Genomic DNA, 20,864 nt, shown 5'->3' on the forward strand with positions numbered 1-20,864 from the left:
CTGTGCTAGTGGCATTCTGTCACTTTTACAATGCCAGTAACTTGATTCATGGAGTGTGGGATCTGTACAATTGTGGATTTGTATAACCACTGGCCCAACTTTCAATTTCATTGTTTTACAGTAAGTAACACTAACCTTGGCTTGTTAGTGAGCTGTATATAGTGTGTGTCTTTATTCTGAGTATCCATGCTTGCCAGTGTATCTATGTACCTTTGTGTGTATTCTCTTATCTGAGTTATCCTTGTGTACCAGGGTATATCAGATTGTGTATCATTGTGCAAGTTTACTCATATCTATGTGAGTCTGTTTGTGTTGCGTTGTGTACCTTTTTATGTGTCCTTTATTAACCATAACAATTTAGTTCATGTGTGTTATTTACAGCTGTATTTTTTCCTTGCAAATCTTTCTTTCTTCCTTTCTTTCTTTCTTTCTTTCTTTCTTTCTTTCTTTCTTTCTTTCTTTCTTTCTTTCTTTCAATGGAGGCAGACATCTTGTGGCTTGTAAAAATATTCAGGTAGCTCTTAATCGACAAGCTGTTATATTACAAATATTCCTTCAACCTTCAGATTTACTGCTTGCACAAAGTGTGTCAGTCATGTCATATGTGCCAGTCAGTTGATAGAATACATTTTAATGCATATTGGATCAGTCCACAAAATGGCTGCCTCTGCGGCGCTCCTTTTTAATCAGACGAATTTCCGAATAGGTGAGCCTTCTTAATAAAAAAACAAACATATTTTCTAGGTTTGTATATACCCTTTCATCTATAAGGGGAGTGCAATAGGTGGTTCTTACGTTGTTCATATTTAACTGAAAATCTGGATTAAAACCTGAGTATTGATTGTTGAAGTAGAGCAAAGAAAAAAATGTTTTGTTTCTTTTTCTGGCACTCATTGGGTTAAACAGCAACATTTGTTGTGTACTGGAAAGAGATTTCGGTTTACTGTGACACTAAAATGCAATGTCTTGTGTAAATGCACCAGTAGCTGAGCATGTCAATTAAATTCTAAGCAAGTGCTGTATCTAAAAGGGAGGGGGAGCAGTGGATTACACAGTGTCCATCCAGAGGTGGGTTGTTTAAAAATTAACTCCAGAACTCCACCCTAAGAGAACTATAGGGTTTTTTTACTCATGTGCTCATCCCTTCAGAGTTACCTCCACTGCAAAGTAAGGCCATTGGTGAGGTGACAGGCTGAAGTCAATGTAGCAGAGGTTGAGGGGCCAATAACCTCAGAGTGGGCATCTGCTGAAAGACAGCTGCTGTTTACTGATGATAATGAGACTCTCTAAAGCCCTGATAGATATGGATATGGCTGACTACACTGAGGCTTTGGATCCAGCTTACACAACCCTGGAATTTGAAAACATGCAAGTGCTAGCTATAGGGAATGGTAAGAGCTTTACTTTAATGCACATTCATGCTTTCTAACAGAAAATATGGATACTCGTATCTACCGGTACTGTATCGGTATTTCTTATTACTGGAGGAGCACCATAGATGCTTTGAATAATAATGATATTGTACCCCTCAGGCTTTATGATTGGAGTAGTAATATGGATTCTCAGAGTTTTAGCATTAATGGGCCTCTATTACTATTTTGTAAGGTGGATATTTATATTCTAATGCTGTTAAATCACTATAACATACTGTATGTTTGGAGTTGAAAATATGGGCTATTCAGCATCTAATATTACTGAGTCTATATTACATACACGGACGGTGTAATGGTTAGCATTACTGCCTCACAGCACTGAGGTCGTGGGTTTGATTCCCATCATGTGTGGAGTTTGTATATTCTCCCTGCGCTTGCGTGGGTTTCCTCCGGGGACTCCGGTTTCCTCCCACATTCCCCCACAAAAATATACTGGTAGGATAATTGTCCCCCCCCTCCCCCCCAAAGAAAAAGAAAATGAACTCTAGATGGATATTTATGTGTGCATGTTGTAGTGAACATAAATTGTAAGCTCCACTGGGGCAGGAACTGATGTGACTGGTGAAATATTTTCTGTAAAGCGCGAAGATTGTGTGTGCGCTATATAAATAACTGGTAATAAATAATAATACAGTGGGGCTCACCCCGCGAGTAAGTGTGTGCATATGCTGGTGTTATAGATTTGTTTGCAGCCCGTTCATCGTACAAAAATCTTTGCTTTTATGGCGAGATAATGTCCCTGTGCTCTCTGAACCTATTGCTACTGTTATACTGTAGACCTGTCTGTCACTGATTTATTGGGGTGTTTAAATGCGAACTTGAATTCATTTAAATTTAGTATGTCCTGTCTTTCCGTGTCCAGATCAGCATTCCTTCAGTTTTCAGGTTTATTATCTTATTTAATTTACATCAGCTCAACATACATTTTCTTTTTTTAGTATTGTAATAAGTCAAAAATAGAAAATTAATTGGGTCGTATGTATTAGAGATCAATCACATTTTAAAACTGAATGTAATTTAATCAAAGATTTTGTTAAAGCAGAAGATGACCTAATGGGGCCTATTTATCTACAGGCTGAGTACCTGTTCTGCCGACACTGATCCGACACACCAGGTGATCAAAAACACTAATAGGTGGAAACTGATGATTAGCGAAATACAGCATGTTAGAAACCCGCAACTTACTGATTCCGATAATTATTGGGTTTTCAATTGGCAGATTTCCAACATGTTGGATTTTCACGATCCCCCGACCCAGGCATTGGCAGAATTGCTCCAATTGATGCCCCATAAGTTAAATGTAAAACAAATAAGTAAATAAGTAAAATGTTTAGGTAGTATCCAAAGTTGCACATCAATTCTCTAATGGAAATGCTTTCTGTTGCTATAGGGTCAGTAACAAAAATATTTTCAGTGCTTCATATATTTTAAATCTCATATTTTTGCTAGTTGGTTCCTCTGCATTATTAATAGGTAATGTGGTTAACCTGTACAATAAAATCTGCAGAAAACGACATCTGGGCACACCCAAACCTTTTTCAGATGTAAATGCAAACTGTGGAACTGTCATATTTTCATTCACTATTATTTTGTCACTATCGGTTGCTGGGTTCTACTCCCTGAATGTCTACCACTGCTGAGATGCAGACGGCCGAGAGGTCACTGGCTGGAGAATTGTTTTGCTAGATGACACTCAAGTTCAGTCTTGTAGATGAAAGTTCTTGTTAGATACACTTCTTCATACTGCCCAAGCAGTGAATTTGTGTAATAATAAGAAATCTGGAAAAAAATATGTTTGATGAGGTCTGTATCTCAGGAAAGCTATAGTAGTTGGGCAAGGGGAAATGAGGTCGTAGGCACGGGACAGTAAAGATGTCCACTGTTCTTTATTCCACAGACTGGAAATAAGAGTATTTTCTTCTCTGACAGAGAAGTCACATGATGCAGTGTTATATTGTATAATATGGACATATATATATACAATCAAGGAAATTAGGGCTCTTGTGAACTGAAAATGGATGTAATATAATATACAATGTTATCCCAGCCAAATTCATTGGTCTGGGTCATACTGCATTTTGTATAGGTTAGCTCATTGTTGCCTACCCTCCCGCATCTTGCAGGAGAGGGGTGGACCTGTAAGAGTGGGGAACGAGTGGTGTTTGTCCATTTACCATCCTTTATGGAGGGGAGGGCTGTTGGAGAGCTATGCTCATCATGTGAATTGTGGTGTATAGTAGTAGTGCACAGGAAGCGCTGCTCCACTCTGCTTTTTCCTCTATTGCAAGGGTGGTCTGTGGGGCCTAAATACATCTGTCCCCTGAGCTAATGGCATAGATATCAGGCCATCTAATAGATTGCTGGCTTTGAGCTGCACAGTGAAGCATAGCCAATGCCACAGTCTAAGGGTCCTACACCGCTCAACACAGCCTGGACAGTTCCCTTGCTCTCTGAAGCATTGCTGTTGTAAACGCTGTCACCAGAGAGGAGCCAGCTAGAGGAGCCTGCCAGGATGAAGGAATATTCTAAGATTCTGAGAAATGTAGACCCATGTGTAACTGCAGCAAGCATTCACTGGGGCCTATTTGTATAGACACATATTCCAATATAATGACTACCATGTGTTTAGGTTTTAAATATTAAGGAATCTTAGTAGGTCCCATATTGATCTTCAGACTTGTGATTCTGCACCTAACAAAGGGTTGGTGCATGTCAAGGTGGTCTGCTACTGTAAGACGTACCCCTCGGCAAGGCTGGATTACCCACTAGGCAAACTAAACGCGTGCCTAGGGCCTGGCAGATTTCCAGGGGCCTGGTGCCAAACAGCGACAGGTGGTCTAAGTTCCCAAACAGGTCATGTTTTGGCTTAGTATACAGTTACACAGTTGAGCGCACCCACAGGACCAGCCACATCAGTGCGCCAGCACCGATCATCGATTCATCCCTCCCTCCCTGATCTCCCTCCTTCTCAGCTGTCCACTCGCTTTCCCCATCCTCCATAGTTATGATTAGCTTCAGTGGGCATGGCATAACTTCTGGTGTGGGTAGGAGGAAGTTTGGCAGCCATGCAGTCCTATTTATATTTATTACTTTACTGCATTATATAATAAAGAGGCTAATGCTAAAATTGACATAAAATTATAACTACATGTTATCTCTGTTCCCCTTCTATGTACTCTCCTTATGCATCCACACACCGCTGCATTTTTACAGTTTGTTCCATTGGTCAAAGCCGTGCTGTAGCTCATTAACTGTCAGCTGTCTCAACTGCTCTCTTGTTTTCTAAAGGCCCGTACACACTGGCCGATATATCGGCTGTTCTCTTGAACAGCCGATATATCGCGGGACCATCGGCCAGTGTGTACGGCCGATACGTCTGTGAACTCCGTCGTTCACAGACGTATCGCATCAGCCACGCAGCACAGCCGACGGCCAATATATCTACCGATATATTGGCGCGTCGCTGTGTGTGTACGGGGCGGTTGGCCGACCGCCCGTACACATGCTGTGGCGGCCGGCGGTGATTGACAACTGAACTGGGCGGGCGTGTGTACACGCCCGCCCAGTTCATGACGTCAGTCCCCGACGGATCGGGCAGTGTGTATGCTCAACACACTGCCCGACCTGTCCATAGATTTATCTGCAGATCAATTTATCTGCAGATATATCTATTAGTGTGTACTCACCTTTATTTACCTCAGTAACTGATGCAAAACAGGTTCCATTGAGTACAGATTTGACTTTAGGGAAAAGAAAGAAGTCGCACTGTGCTAGGTCTGGCAAGTAAGGAGGGTGTTCTAGCACTGCAATCTGTTTCTCGGACAAAAACTGCTTAAAAAAGAAAGTTGTGTGGGCTGGTGTGTTGTCCTGATGGATGATGAAACCTTTTTTCCCAACTCTGGCCTCTTTCTTCTGATTCTTTCCCACAAAGTTGCTAGAACATTTTTGAAGTAATGTTGATTCACTGTTAAGTCTTCTGGTGCCCAGTCTGCCAAAATAACACTCATGATATCAAAGAAACAATTAACAATTTGGATTTGCTCTGGCGTGCTTTCTTCATTTTTGGTGATAATGGTGTTTTCCAGTGCATGGACTGGCATATTGTCTCAGGATCGTATTGGTAGATCTATGTTTTATCACAGGAAATAACTTTTATCTAAAAAAATTGAATCCATTTAAATTTGTTCCAAAATGTCTGTACAAATTCACTTTTGATTTTCTTTCTGCTCAGCAGTAAGAAGCCTTGGAACCATCTCTTTTGTCATGTTAAGTTCTTGTTGCAAACTTTCCTAGCAGTTTCTGTGTCAATGTTTAACATTTCTGCTATCATTCGGATGGTCAGTTCAAACAATAAAAAAAGTTTTTCCACATTTTCATTTGTTTTCGATGTGCAAGGCCTTCCGGTACATTCATCATCTTCGACATCCTCACGACCGTCACTAAATCTTTAGTGCCACTCAAACACACGTGCGCATGACATACAATCTGCCCCATAAGCCTCGGTTAGCATATGGAAAAATTTGGTGGGCGTTTTATTCAATTTAACTAAAAAATGTAAGTAAACACATTGCTTTACTTTTGAACTAAGCATTTTTATGAAGCACGGGAAAAACACAAATTCTTTGAACGCTGTGTAATAGCAAACGCTCTGTGCGAGAGGGGTGAAACTTTCAAAAGCCGTTTTGGGATAGTCCAGAGTCAATGGCCCTCATTCCGAGTTGTTCGCTCGTTATTTTTCTTCACAAAGGTGCGATTAGTCGCAAACTGCGCATGCGCAACGTTCGCAGTGCGCCTGCGCCAAGTAAATTTGATAAAAAGTTTGGTATTTTACTCACGGCTTAACGAAGAAATCTCTTCGTTCTGGTGATCGGAGTGTGATTGACAGGATGTGGGTGTTTCTGGGCGAAAACTAGCCGTTTTATGGGTGTGTGCGAAAAAACACAGCCGTTTCTGAGAAAAACGCGGGAGTGTCTGAAGAAACGGGGGAGTGTCTTGGCGAACGCTGGGTGTGTTTGTGACGTCAAACCAGGAACGAAACTGACTGAACTGATCGCAGTGGCAGAGTAAGTCTCGAGCTACTCAGAAACTGCTAAGAAATTTCTATTCGCAATTCTGCTATGCTAAAATACACTCCCAGTAGGCGGCGGCTTAGCGTGTGCAAAGCTGCTAAAAGCAGCTAGCGAGCGAACAACTCGGAATGAGGGCCAATGTACCCCCACTCCCTTTTAACCTACGCAGTCTGGTTATTTTATATCCAGATCTATATCCATGGGTGGCGAAAGATATGCTTATGGGTCCATGGGGGAAGCTAGACATGCCCACTGGGTGGAGCATGGCAAACCCCATCAACAGCACTCCATATCTACCGAAGGGATGTAGTTATGTGACCGGCGGTCTCACAATACCTCCCCCTGCAGCCTGAACACTGATAATCACGACAGTCTGTATGCCGTCTAAAAGGGACTATTCCCACTCGTGGGTGTCCACGACACCCATAGAGTGGTAATATAACCTGTGGCGAGCGTAACTCGCCACCGAGCCAGCAAGGGGATTCGTTGCGCGCACCCTTACGGCATTCTGTGGCAGGGAACCCGGTAACACATACCCAACCCATCTACCAACTATAATCTCCCTAAAACTAGTTGTATGGGTTAGCTGTGTCAGTAAGACAGAAAGTTAGCTGTGTCAGTAAGACAAAAGGTTAGCGTGTCAGAAATGCTATAGTGTTTTCTGGCTGCTACGATTTTGTGTAGAATTTTTCCTTAATGATTACTGAGAGTAAATTTACTGCCCACTTAAGCAGAAATTGTATTTTCATTCGGCAAATTATTATTATTATTTTTTCAAAAGGACTGAAATTCTAGGGAAGGGGTAGCTTAAATTAAGTCCCAAACTAATATCTTGTGCACCTTTCTCCCAGAATGCTTTGTGCAAATTAATGGAACTGAACTGTCACAAAGAATTATGGGGGTCATTCTGACCCGTTCGCTCGCTGCTGTTTATCACAGCCAAGCGAACGAGTCTCTACTGTGCATGCGCTGGTGCCGTAATGCGCTAGCACATGCCAGACGGCCGAAGGACGTGGCAGGGCTGCGATCGCCTCTGCATGATTGACAGAGGTGGTCGCTGGCCGGGAGGGGGCGAAATGGCTGCGTTTGGCCGCCGTTTCGTAGGCGAGGTCCGGCCAACACAGGCGTGGCCGGACCGAACGGGGGCGGGCCGCAGCCGCTGCGTGACGTCACACACAGCCGCTGCTGGCCGAGGAGCGAGGAGTAGCTCCCGGCCAGCACGCTAAAGCTGTGCTGGCCGGGAGCTACTCTTGAAGTGCAAAGGCATCGGCACTGAAATGCGGGGACATGCGTCCCCCCGCATGTCAGTGTAAATGATCGTAGCTGTGCTAAATTTAGCACAGCTACGATCAACTCGGAATGACCCCCATGGGCCTAATTCAGAGTTGATAGCAGCAGCAAATTTGTTAGCAGTTGGGCAAAACCATGTGCACTGCAGGTGGGGCAGATGTAACATGTGCAGAGACAGTTAGATTTGGGTGGGGTGTGTTTAAACTAAAATCTAAATTGCAGTGTAAAAATAAAGCAGCCAGTATTTACCCTGCACAGAAACAAAATAACCCACCCAAATCTAACTCTCCCTGCAAATGTTATATTTGTCACACCTGCAGTGCACATGGTTTTGCCCAACTGCTAACAAATTTGCTGCTGCGATCAGATCTGAATTACCCCCAATGGGGGTAATTCCAAGTTGATCGCAGCAGGAATTTTGTTAGCAGTTGGGCAAAACCATGTGCACTGCAGGGGAGGCAGATATAACATGTGCAAAGAGAGTTAGATTTGGGTGGGTTATATTATTTCTGTGCAGGGTAAATACTGGCTGCTTTATTTGTATACTGCAAATTAGATTGCAGATTGAACACACCACACCCAAATCTAACTCTCTCTGCACATGTTAAATCTGCCTCCCCTGCAGTGCACATAGGCCCTCATTCCGAGTTATTCGCTCGTTGCCGAATTTCGCAATATTGCGATTAGTCGCTTACTGCGCATGCGAAATGTTCGCAGAGCGCATGCGCTTAGTTATTTTACTCAAAAGTTAGGTATTTTACTCACGGCATTACGAGGATTTTTCTTCGTTCTGGTGATCGGAGTGTGATTGACAGGAAGTGGGTGTTTCTGGGCGTAAACTGGCCGTTTTATGGGTGTGTGTGAAAAAATGCTGCCGTTTCTGGGAAAAACGCGGGAGTGGCTGGAGAAACGGGGGAGTGCCTGGGCGAACGCTGGGTGTGTTTGTGACGTCAAACCAGGAACGAAACTGACTGAACTGATCGCAGTGGCAGAGTAAGTGTCGAGCTACTCAGAAACTGCTAAGAAATTTCTATTCGCAATTTTGCGAATCTTTCGTTCGCAATTCTGCTAAGCTAAGATACACTCCCAGAGGGCGGCGGCTTAGCGTGTGCAATGCTGCTAAAAGCAGCTAGCGAGCGAACAACTCGGAATGAGGGCCATGGTTTTGCCCAACTGCTAACAAAATTCCTGCTTCGATCAACTTGGAATTACCCCCAATGAGAGAACAAGAAAAAAAAATGTGTGGGTGTTTCTGCTGTCCAAACTCATTATCACAATTATACATTTTAGATCACAGGTTAATCAGGTATGTGTACTCACATATGAGTTAAAAAACTGTACGTATATATCATTCCTTATAACTGTGCTAGTTTTAAATATAGATATTGGTGGTCATTCCGAGTTGATCGCTCGCTAGCTGCTTTTAGCAGCATTGCAAACACTAAGCCGCCGCCCTCTGGGAGTGTATCTTAGCTTGGCAGAATAGCGAACGAAAGGTTAGCAGAACTGCTACTAAATAATTCTTTGTCGTTTCTGAGTAGCTCCAGACCTACTTGTAATACCCCACAATGTGAAGTATTACAGTATGTCTGACATTGTGCATCACACTACAGTGCAGGTGTATGTCATTATATAACTGACATACCGCAGCCCCAGCAACTGCTCAAGAGCTCAGGAGCAGGTCACATGACCAGTCAGGTGGTGAGGCCAGTGACAGTTGGGAGGGGGAGTTGATGGAGAGCTCGCTGAGGGGACAGAGAGAGGTGTGCTGGTGCTGCGTACTCGGTGCGGCATTAACAGCTGTGGTAACCGCTCCGTACCTGCATCTGATGACAAAGTTAAGCTGAATTACCCCGAACAGACTCCGGTGTGTCCCGCTGAGCTTGGAGAGTGAGTCCAGTGTGGAGATCCTTATCCGAGCTCCAGAGAAGATGTCATCGCTGACGCTGATGACGGGGGCGGTAGCGGATCCCTCCCTCTGACTGCCTGCTGTAAGATACTTCTAGCGGGAACGCCTTCAGGAAAGTGTCTTGGAGGTGACTGACATTCATAGATGGAGACTCTGCCCGACAGTGAGTAAGTGTGTGAACACACAGGGAGGAACGGGAGGTGGCCCCAGACAGTCCATATAAGGCAATCAGAGGGCGCACAGAAACAGCTATAGTAGGGCTGTATGTCCCTGAAGGGATTCTCACATCCAACTGATCAATATTAATCTAAAATAGCCTATTTCAACCTACACTGACTGCCCAGAGCAAGAGAAGCTATTTTAGACCGGACACAGTATCACCTCACTTTGGCATGTAGTTAGAGCCAATTGCTGCAGCATAGTGCCACTGTCCTAAAGTCATGAAGACCCTGATGTTACAGCAGCATAGAGAATACAGAGACTTAAAGTATTAGCTGAGACCTCATAATTATTACACAGTTTACCTCTAGCTATTGCATTGCACTAATACGTTGAGGACACTGCAGGTGAACTACAAAAACCTAAGCTGGGTTTAAGTGAGCCCTGTCCAGCGCACAGTCAGTAAACAGCCAGGCAGGACCAGGTACCTATCTTATTCAGAGGGATAGAGTTCAGCTCGAGACAATCATTTAGGACCAATATATTAAGCCTGCTTCACCTTCACAGAGATTTATCAGCACCAATTAACTCTTTCTGCAGTTAAGGGAATACTTTCAACTTATTTACAAAGAACTCGTATGGAAAGGATACAAGCAGGATTGTTCTTGGCTAAAGGCAGGGAGTACATATAAACGCTATACTTCAAAGATTCCTATTAGGCGCCATAAACTTCATGTGCACCAACGTGGTAGTAAACTAATAACCTGCGCAGTATAAACTAAAGGGGAAAAGAACATTGATTTGTGTCACTTTAATATAGTTCTTGTCAGTGCATGCATGACACTCTATTGCTACTTTGGTTATTGAGGAATTCACTGTCCTAACCTTCTTGTATCTGGTACTAGCGGTATGCATAAATGTTCAGAGTTAAGATTTCTAATGCGCTTAAGAAGGAAGACCCAGAGACAACAGGTTCCGGCCTAATCAAACATTCTGTTTATTGTGTAGGCAATTGTTCCTGTGTATTGTGAAAAGCAAACCAATTTGTGAAATTGACATTTGTTGTAATACTTGTTGAAAGAGAAGGGCATCTTTGAACCATATTAATAAATAAATTGAGTTGTTGACGAAAACCAGTGACTGTTTATCCTGAGTAAATTGACAATACTCAGCTCTCTGCGAAGACAAGAGAAGACCTCCAAGTACAAGGTAGGATCCTTAGGGTATATGGTTCACTAATTCCTACATTCACAGTGAGTTTCCATAACTCATCACCCGAGGGGTTCACATACTCACAGATTGCGATCACCTCAGTCCGTTTAGTTCCTGGTTTGACGTCACAAACACGCCCCGCGTTCGGCCAGCCACTCCCCTGTTTCTCCAGCCACTCCTGCGTTTTTACCTAGCACGCCTGCGTTTTTTAGCACACTCCTGGAAAACGCTCAGTTACCTCCCAGAAACACCCACTTCCTGTCAATAACACTACAATCACTCGAGCGTGGAAAAAACGTTGCTCGAGCTTGTGTAAATCTCCAAAGTTTTGTGTTAAAATACTTAGCGCATGCGCGCTGCATACCATGCGCATGCGCATTTTCCACCTAATCGCTCCATTGCAAAAAACAGCAACGAGCGAACAGCTCGGAATGACCACCATTATGTATTATTATTATTATTATTATTATTATTACCACCGACATACAGCATGACGGCCTCCAAAAGTGTACAACCAGGATACCCTGCAAATATAATAACTACTTACAAACTCAAAGCAGATTGAAGGATGGATATTTATCTCAGTCTTTGGTAGACTACTTAAAGCTGTGATGGGCAACATGGGTTCCTCCATTCCTTCATCTGCTACCCCCTGCTGCTCCTTCCTGCTTTGTTGTGATGTTTGTTTATAATAGCTTGGAAAACTCATTGATAGGCCTGTTGATATATTATTACAGTTGTCTCTTTCCTTGATTAATATTAAATGAACTTGCTATTGAGATTAAAAGTAATGTGTATGTGTAGCCCTTTTGAAGACAGACAGCCAATGCAGCCCGCCAGTGTATCAGGCTGTCTATCAATGACTTAAAGCAACATTATTTTTTTTAATCAGTACATTTTCACTGACTTGCTGATTCCTCTTACGGGAGCCCCAGGAAATAGACTGAGACAGTGCCCCCTGGGGAGTCTCCATCTCTGTCGCATACTGTAGCACCTACTAATGTTTCTTTATTCAGCACTCTAACATGAGCACTGGTAATGGGAGTGGCCTGTGCTTGCAGTGTGGCGTGGATCATCCCATTTTACAGCATTTCTGGGGACGGCCAGTGCCGTAATTAGACATTTTAGCGCTGTGTGCAAGAAACAGCATCAGCACCCCCCCCCCACTATACAAACCAGGTCCAGAACGCGCCAAAAATATAGGGGCGTGGCTTCACTTGTAAGGGGAGTGGCCACATGGCTCCCTTTTACACATTAAGACAGGCATAGCTCCCTTTTTACACATTACGGCAGACAGAGTCCCCATTTTTACAAATTACGGCAGGCAGAGTCCCCATTTTTACACATTCCGGCAGGCAGCGTCCCCATTTTTACACATTCCGGCAGGCAGCGTCCCCATTTTTACACATTCCGGTAGGCAGAGTCCCCATTTTCACACATTAAGGCAGGCAGAGTCCCCATGTTTACACATTAAGGCAGGCAGTGTCCCCATGTTTACACATTAAGGCAGGCAGAGTCCCCATTTTTACACATTACAGCACAGCTTGCTGGACACATCAGGACACATGCTGCAGTCACTAACCTGGGATCCCGCCTCGTCCTCCTCCTCTGCGTCCGTACACCTGGCATTCTCATCAATCACGGCGTCCGACAACCAGGCCGCCGCCACACTGGCTCCTGCGCTGCACATAGCCCCGCTCACCGTTGTCAGCAGCGCCAGGAGCTGAGCAGCTGGACAGTGACAGGGGAGGCGGGCTAATGCCCAGTGCACACTGCATACAGGGCAGAGGTGGGCGGGAGGCGGCGGTGATTGACACTTCAGTGTCCTGCAAATTGTATAGTGGGTGCGCTAGCCACTTAACAGCAGAGGGCTGAGCGCACACCACATACAGGTCAGCGGCGGGTGATGGTCACTGGTGATGAGTGAGTGACACTTGCAAGAGCGGCCGTGTGGTGTGCTGGCAGATGGTGCACCCACAGTGCATTTGCGCTGTGGGCAAGGCACCAATGGCCCACATCTTGTTACGGCACTGGAGACGGCTGCTATAAGAAAACACTTATTTAAATATCTGAATATACTGCTGATAAAGTTTAAGATATATATTAAGATCTTTCATTTTTTTCTTATATATTATATGGCACATCTCATTAAAAACATTTTTCTATCACGTGTGCTGATCTCTCATAAAAGAAACGAAACCCAAAAATAACCATAAACCATACCTCCCAACATTTGGATTCCTGAAGGAGGGACTACCCGTGCGCAGGGTGGGGACTATTGAAAAGGGGGTGTGGTCTTGTGTGGATGACACAATCGCGAGCCATGCCCCCAATTTCCATCACAGTGGGAGCATGGCCAGCGCTCTGTGAGCTGTTAGCCATGCCCCCAGTTCCTCTGCCTCGCTGGAATAGACGCTGTGCACATGAGCACAGCGTCTATTCACCTCTGCTCTGCTCTGACCTGAGCAGAGCAGCGAGTGATAGGGAGCCTCCCAACTACCCTCCTACCCCCCCCCCCTCACACACACACACACACACACACACCCTGCGGCCCGCGGGAGGGACAGCAAAACAGACCCAAAAAAAAGGGGAAATTCGGGACAGTTGGGAGGTATGAGAAACTTATTTTTATTTTTATTCCTTGTTTGGTAGTGCTTTATTAACCATGTAGATTCTAGACAAATTAGGCACATGTCTAGGCCACACCTGTTCAGATGGCTTTTTGGATTTTTTTTAATTACATTTATTTATTGGTGCTTGTTTCTTTTTCCAATCACCTATTTTCCCATTTCACAATAATAGAGGAGGGGAGCTAGTTGCAGGGTGCACAGTCATTTAGCTTGCATATACCCACAATGCTCCTGTGTTTGCCTTAGTAAAGCTCTATAGCTTACATAACTTGCACAATAACGGCTTTTACCCTGGTCCAAGACCCCTGCTAAAATGGGTTAAAAATCAATAAATGAAATAATAATAATGATGATTAAGAGCCAATAGCAATAATGTCCCATGTAGTCTATCAAAACTGGAGGCATATAGGGACTTTTTGTGAAGTCAGAGCCACACCAACCGGTATTGAATGTGGAGGGGTGTCTGACATCAGTAGCTGATACTGTAGCTGTAACTGTTCTGATGTGAACTGTCCACTGTGACCAGCAATAGGTGTACTTCCTTAGGTCCTTGTGGAGGGCAACAAATGTGGAAGTCCTCTTGATGACAGACAGTGTTAGCCAGGTGTTAGAAGGAAGAAAGACTTCCTGTATAGCCGACTCCATTGAGCAGTGAAAGACAACCTTCACCTTGATGGGTTTCTCCCAGTTACCCAGGTTTTATTTAAAATGCTTCTGTCCAATACACAGGACATTATTGCTATTGACTCATATCATTTGGATTTGGATTTCTATTGTAAAACATTTATTCCTATTATCTACAACTTCATATTAGTCTAGTAGAGGCCTATTCACATGGGCGTTGCTATAGTGGGCGCAGTGGATGCCATTGCTATGGGGCCCAGAGGTTTAGGGGGCCCATATCCATTTTATATACTGTAATTGCATATCAATTTCCTTGATTTGCCTACTAAGCGATTGGGTACCACCCATTGCTCAGACATTCTGTTGTCAGTGAGTGGTGTGTGCAGTGGATGCTATAATGGTAAAGGGGCACTGTAAGGTGGCAAAATTTGTAATGTAGGACACTGTGGGGTATATGCAATTACCGGCGAATCGCGGCAATTTTTCGGCCGTTTTTTAATTCGACACAACTCGACCGTCGAATTCCGGCAAGTGGGTGCCGGAATTCAACATAATCAATAAAAAACGGATTCGACAGTTCCGCTGTCGAAAACCGGCCGATTTGACGGATTTTGATCCGATTTTTAAAAAACGGGGAAAAACCCGAAAAAAAATTGCGTGGGGTCCCCCCTCCAAAGCATAACCAGCCTCGGGCTCTTCGAGCCGGTCCTGGTTCTAAAAATTCGGGGGGGGAAATGACAGGGGATCCCCCGTATTTTTAAAACCAGCACCGGGCTCTGCGCCAGGTGCTGGTGCAAAAAATACGGGGGACAAAAAGAGTAGGGGTCCCCCGTATTTTTTACACCAGCATCGGGCTCCACTAGCTGGACAGATAATGCCACAGTAAAGGGGTCACTTTTATACAGCACCCTGCGGCCGTGGCATTAAATATCCAACTAGTCACCCCTAGCCGGGGTACCCTGGGGGAGTGGGGACCCCTTCAATCAAGAGGTCCTCCCCCCAGCCACCCAAGGTCCAGGGGTGAAGCCCGAGGCTGTCCCCCCCATCCAAGGGCTGCGGATGGGGGGGCTGATAGCCTTGAGAAAATTGAAAGAATATTGTTTTTTCCAGTAGTACTACAAGTCCCAGCAAGCCTCCCCCACAAGCTGGTACTTGGAGAACCACAAGTACCAGCATGCGGGAGAAAAACGGGCCCACTGGTACCTGTAGTTCTACTGGAAAAAAAATACCCAAATAAAAACAGGACACGCACACCTTGAAAGTACAACTTTATTACATACATGTCGACACACACACATACTTACCTATGTTGACACGACGTTCGGTCCACTTGTCCAAGTAGAATCCACGGTGTACCTGTGAATAAAATTATACTCACCTCAATCCAGTGTCCGGATCTTTTAAAATAATCCTCGTACTTGGCAAAACAACATAACGAACACCCGGACCAAACGGACTGAAAGGGGTCCCATGTTTACACATGGGACCCCTTTCCACGAATGCCGGGACCCCACGTGACTGCTGTCACAGAAAGGTCCCTTCAGCCAATCAGGAAGCGCTACTTCGTGGCACTCACCTGATTGGCTGTATGCGCGTCTGCTGGCAGACAGCGCATCGCACAGCTCCCTCCATAAGTTTCAATGGTGGGAACTTTGCGGTCAGCGGTGGGGTTACCCGCGGTCAGCCGCTGACCGCGGGTGACCTCACCGCTGACCGCAAAGTTCCCACCATTGAATATAATGGAGAGGCTTTGCGATGCGCTGTCTGACAGCTTAGACGCGCATAGCCAATCAGCAGAGTGCCAGGACGTTGCGCTCGCTGATTGGCTGAAGGGACCTTTCTGTGACAGCAGTCACGGGGGGGTCTCTGCATTCGGGGAAAGGGGTCCCATGTGTAAACATGGGACCCCTTTCAGTCCGTTTGGTCCGGGTGTTCGTTTTTTTTTTTTTGTGCCAAGTACGTGGATTATAATCTGGACACTGGATCAGGTGAGTATAATTTTATTCACAGGTACACGTGGATTCTACTTGGACAAGTGGACAGAGGTCGGCGTGTGAACATAGGTAAGTATGTGTGTGTCGACATGTGTGAAATAAAGTTTTACTTTCACGGTGTGCGTGTCCTGTTTTTATTTGGGTATTTTTTTTTCAGTAGAACTACAGGTACCAGCGGGCCCGTTTTTCTCCCGCATGCTGGTACTTGTGGTTCTCCAAGTACCAGCTTGTGGGGGAGGCTTGCTGGGACTTGTAGTACTACTGGAAAAAACAATATTCTTTCAATTTTCTCAAGGCTATCAGCCCCCCATCCGCAGCCCTTGGATGGGGGGGACAGCCTCGGGCTTCACCCCTGGCCCTTGGGTGGCTGGGGGGGACCCCTTGATTGAAGGGGTCCCCACTCCCCCAGGGTACCCCAGCCAGGAGTGACTAGTTGGATATTTAATGCCACGGCCGCAGGGCGCTGTATAAAATTGACCCCCGGCTGTGACATTATCTGTCCAGCTAGTGGAGCCCGATGCTGGTGTAAAAAATACGGGGGACCCCTACTCTTTTTGTCCCCCGTATTTTTTGCACCAGCACCAGGCGCAGAGCCCGGTGCTGGTTTTAAAAATACGGGGGATCCCCTGTCATTTCCCCCCCGGATTTTTAGAACCAGGACCGGCTCGAAGAGCCCGAGGCTGGTTATGCTTAGGAGGGGGGACCCCACGCAATTTTTTTTCTGATTTTTACCATTCCATTAAAAAAAAAAAAAAATTTAAATATATAAATAATACTTGTGCTTCCAAAATAGACAAACCAAGTACCTAATCCCTTCTAATATAAATAGATATGCTATTACCAATAAAAAAAAACACCAAAAAAAACATGTTATTAAAAAAAATTATTAGATTCCGCCACCAAAGTGTGGCGGATTGAAAATGACGAATTTACTGTCTAAAAGCACTGTTGTCAAATTTCCAAACTTCAATTGAATATACTTTTGGCGAATTGCCGCATTTGTACCATTGCAGAAATGTCGAATTTGACAAATGTCGAATTTCAAAAAGTCGAATTTGGAAAGTCCGTTTTTTTGACGGAAAGTACTAAATTGCATTGTCGAATTTTTTTTTGGGGCGAAAATGTCCCGTTTTTCGACATTTTCGGAAATTCGACCGCAATTGCATATACCCCTGTATGTGGCATAATCTGACCTTCTTATTATAATGTGATATACTATAAACTGGAGGGCACTATAATGTTACATATTATGAACTGGGGCACAATATAAAGTGGAGGCACTATAGTGTGGAATAAAATGAGCAGGGGTTACTGTAATGTTGCCTTATATGTACTGGGGACACTGTACAAGTTGTGAATTGAGGGTGCTGTGTGCATAATTTGTACTGGCAGCCCTACAATGTTACATAATATAAACTAGGGCGCGACTATGGTTCATAAAATAAAATAAATAGGGCACTACTATGGGGTATAACATTAGCAACGGCTGTGGAGAGATGTCTCTCTAGAACAGGCATGTCCAAACTGCGGCCCTCCAGCTGTTGTGAAACTACATATCCCAGCATGCCCTGACACAGTTTTGCTATAGAGAATTCTAAAGCTGTGTCAGGGCATTCTGGGATGTGTAGTTTCTCAACAGCTCTAGGGCCGCAGTTTGGACATGCATGCTCTAGAAGCACTGTTGCTATGGTGCCCACAAAGTTCTGGCTATGCCACTGCCTATTCATATCCATAGAGGAGGGCTTGTTCACTTCATATAGAGACCAGTACAGGTTGATCTAATTATCCTATTTACCGTATGTTCCTGTATTTTTTATATTTTGTATGTACCCTATTTTTAATCTCTGACTGCCGTCATTAATATATTTATATTACTGTTATTAAATCTATATATGTAAATGTGAGAGCCCTCACTCACTCACTCACTCACTCACTCACTCACTCACTCACTCACTCATCACTAAGGGCGGGATGTACTAAGGGAAAAATGCGGTAAAACCCCCGTTTTGGGGGGTTTTACCGCATTTTCAAATGTACTAAGACCCCACCGCCGGTTATTTGCCACCCATGGTATCGCCATCTCTGGATGGTGATACCCTATAGAAGCCTATGGGCTTCTTATCGCCAGCCGCTGCAACCCGCCGCCTCCGCTGCCCGTGCCGCAGACGCCTCCCCCCCGGCATACCTTCCACCAGGCAGCCCTGGCCCCGGAAGGTAATCTCCTCCTCCCCCTAGCAACGGGTGGTCTTCTGTATGCCGGCGGTCGGGCTCCCGGCGCTCAGTATACCGGCGCCGGGAGCCCGACAGCCGGCATACCGACACTTATTTTCCCTCGTGGGGGTCCACGACCCCCATAGAGGGAGAATAAAATAGTGTGGCGCGCGTAGCGCGCCACCGTGCCCGTAGCGTGGCGCGTGCAGCGAGCCCGCAAGGGGCTCATTTGCGCTCGCCACACTGTCGGTAAGCCGGCGGTCGGGCTCCCAGCGCCGGTATGCTGGTCGCCGGGAGCCCGACCGCCGGCCAGCCGTAGTGAACCCCTAGCAACGCAGCTGGAGGTCCTTCTGGGTGCAGGGGGGAGGAGGAAGCGCCGGGAACAGCCTGCTGCCTTGTTCCTGCAGCTAAGGAGAGGGAGAGACCACGGAGGTGATGGAGACCCCCCCGCACACCACCTTACAGGTATCGCGGGGGGCCTCCGTCACTGCATTGCGATGTTGATCGCATATGTTAGTACCCGGGCAGCAAAGAGGTTCTCCCGGCCAACCGCAGGAGCTACGCTGCCCGGGAGTTACTCCTCAAATGCTAAAGCATTGCCGCTGTGCGATGCTTTTGCATTTCTGCGGGGGGAGGGGTGGCACTGACATGCGGGGCGGACTAGCCCTGTGCTGGGCATCCCCCCGCATGTCTGAGTGCCTGATCGTAGCTGTGCTAAATTTAGCACAGCTACGATCAACTCGGAATGACCCCCTATGTGCGGTGCCCCCTCCGCACACAAGTAGTTACATCCCTGTTCGCCGCTGCTGGCAGTTTAGTTTCATTTGTTCAGTGGAATTCAAATGCAGACACCCATCTCTTTCCACATGTCGACAACCTGAATGGCATAATTCAGGGTATCTGGATGACAGATCTACAATGTCTAGGTCAACAGGTACAAAATGTCAACAGGCTTTTTAAGGTCGACACATTTTTCCCCCCACATATTTTCCAAACATTTGCTTGATTTACTATCCACATGGACATCTATTGAGAATAGTCACCTGCCAAAATTGTGGCGAGTGAAGCAAACCCGCGAAGGTACACGTTTGTACTTATGGGGGTCATTTAACATGGAATATACAAGATTTGGCTTAAAAAAAAAAAACTTGTGTCAACAATTTTTTGGTCGACCATTGTCATGTCAACCTTTTTACCCTGTCAACATTTTGTACTTGTTGACCTATTGTACATGTCGACCTTTTATATCTGTTGACCTAATGCATGGTGGCTATATGTTGCAGCAGAGGCGTAACTGTAGGAGACAATGGAATCAGCTGCTGCCGGGCTTCTGCTCTGAGAGGGGGCACCTCTCCTCCCGGAGACTGCAGCGCTGTCGGCTCCTCTGCTATGACAGGAACCAGGTGCTGTAACAGAATTTCACACTGCAGCACCTGGCTCCTGTCACTGCGGAGGAGCCCACAGATTGTTGTCACCCCATCTAGGCGTCACACCCGGGTGCAGGCCGCACCCCCTGCACCCGTCTTGTGATGCCACTGCTGCAGCCCCACCTAGACAACTGCCACTGGCAAGGAAGTCCTAATACAGAGCATTCTTTACTGAATGGAATGGGTCATGTTGGAGGGTATGGGGTGTCTCTTTTAATTCTTGAGCAGTGCAGCTTCACTTGCTAAAATTAGCAGCTCTGCAGCCTGGAAAATTGCAATTTACATACAAACATGAATTAGGCCCCTGCACACTCAGGGGGGGAATCCAGTGGCCCACCTGTGTTGATCTGAGCCTAGTTGTTCATTCGGGATGTAGTCACCATCCCGGAGGTCGGAATCTCGGCGGTCAGCATACTGATGCTGGGATCCTGGCCGCCAGAATGCTGGCAGGGGGCTCAGGGCTATTCCCACTCGTGGGTGTCCACGACACCCATAGAGAAGAAATAGAACCTGTGGCGAGGGCAGCGAGCCTGCAAGGGGCTTTGCTGCACTTGCTGGAAGATGTAGCTCTCCCTGTGGCTGCCTCTGGACACACACGGGGGGGGGGGGGGGGGGTCAGCTTGGAGGGAGCAGCCTAGTCAGCACAACAGGGGCATTGCTCCGGAAAAAGAGCAGTCCAGGGGCATGGAGATGCGATTGTGTCATTGCGGCCTCGCCACCTGCCATACAATACCAGCATTACCGGCATTGTAAAATGGGGGAAGGACCGCAATGACGTTATTCATCTCCTCTTCCAGCTTTCCTCTGGTAGCTGGCAGCTCTGGGGGTGAGCAGAGGACAGTGCGGTGGGTGCAAGCCGGATTAAGAAAATCAGACTTGCTCTGGGGCTGCAAGACAAAAAGACAC

The 20,864-nt window shown here is 45.9% G+C and overlaps 1 protein-coding gene across 3 annotated transcripts in view; it reads left to right on the forward strand.

The window, feature by feature from the left end:
* The first annotated feature begins 1,161 nt into the window (after positions 1-1,161).
* Positions 1,162-20,864, forward strand: part of HNF4A (hepatocyte nuclear factor 4 alpha) — a 116,897-nt gene continuing 97,194 nt past the window's right edge. For 2 of the 3 annotated variants that reach the window (XM_063959553.1, XM_063959556.1), the window contains exon 1: positions 1,162-1,391. In XM_063959553.1, the coding sequence (XP_063815623.1) occupies positions 1,271-1,391 (121 nt within the window). In that variant the 5' untranslated portion in view covers positions 1,162-1,270. Of the gene's footprint in view, positions 1,392-9,495; positions 9,865-20,864 lie in introns of those variants that run through there. The other variant, XM_063959555.1, reaches the window with a different exon arrangement.

Source organism: Pseudophryne corroboree, chromosome 3 (assembly GCF_028390025.1).
Source record: "Pseudophryne corroboree isolate aPseCor3 chromosome 3, aPseCor3.hap2, whole genome shotgun sequence".
In the NCBI taxonomy this organism is placed as follows: Eukaryota; Metazoa; Chordata; class Amphibia; order Anura; family Myobatrachidae; genus Pseudophryne; species Pseudophryne corroboree.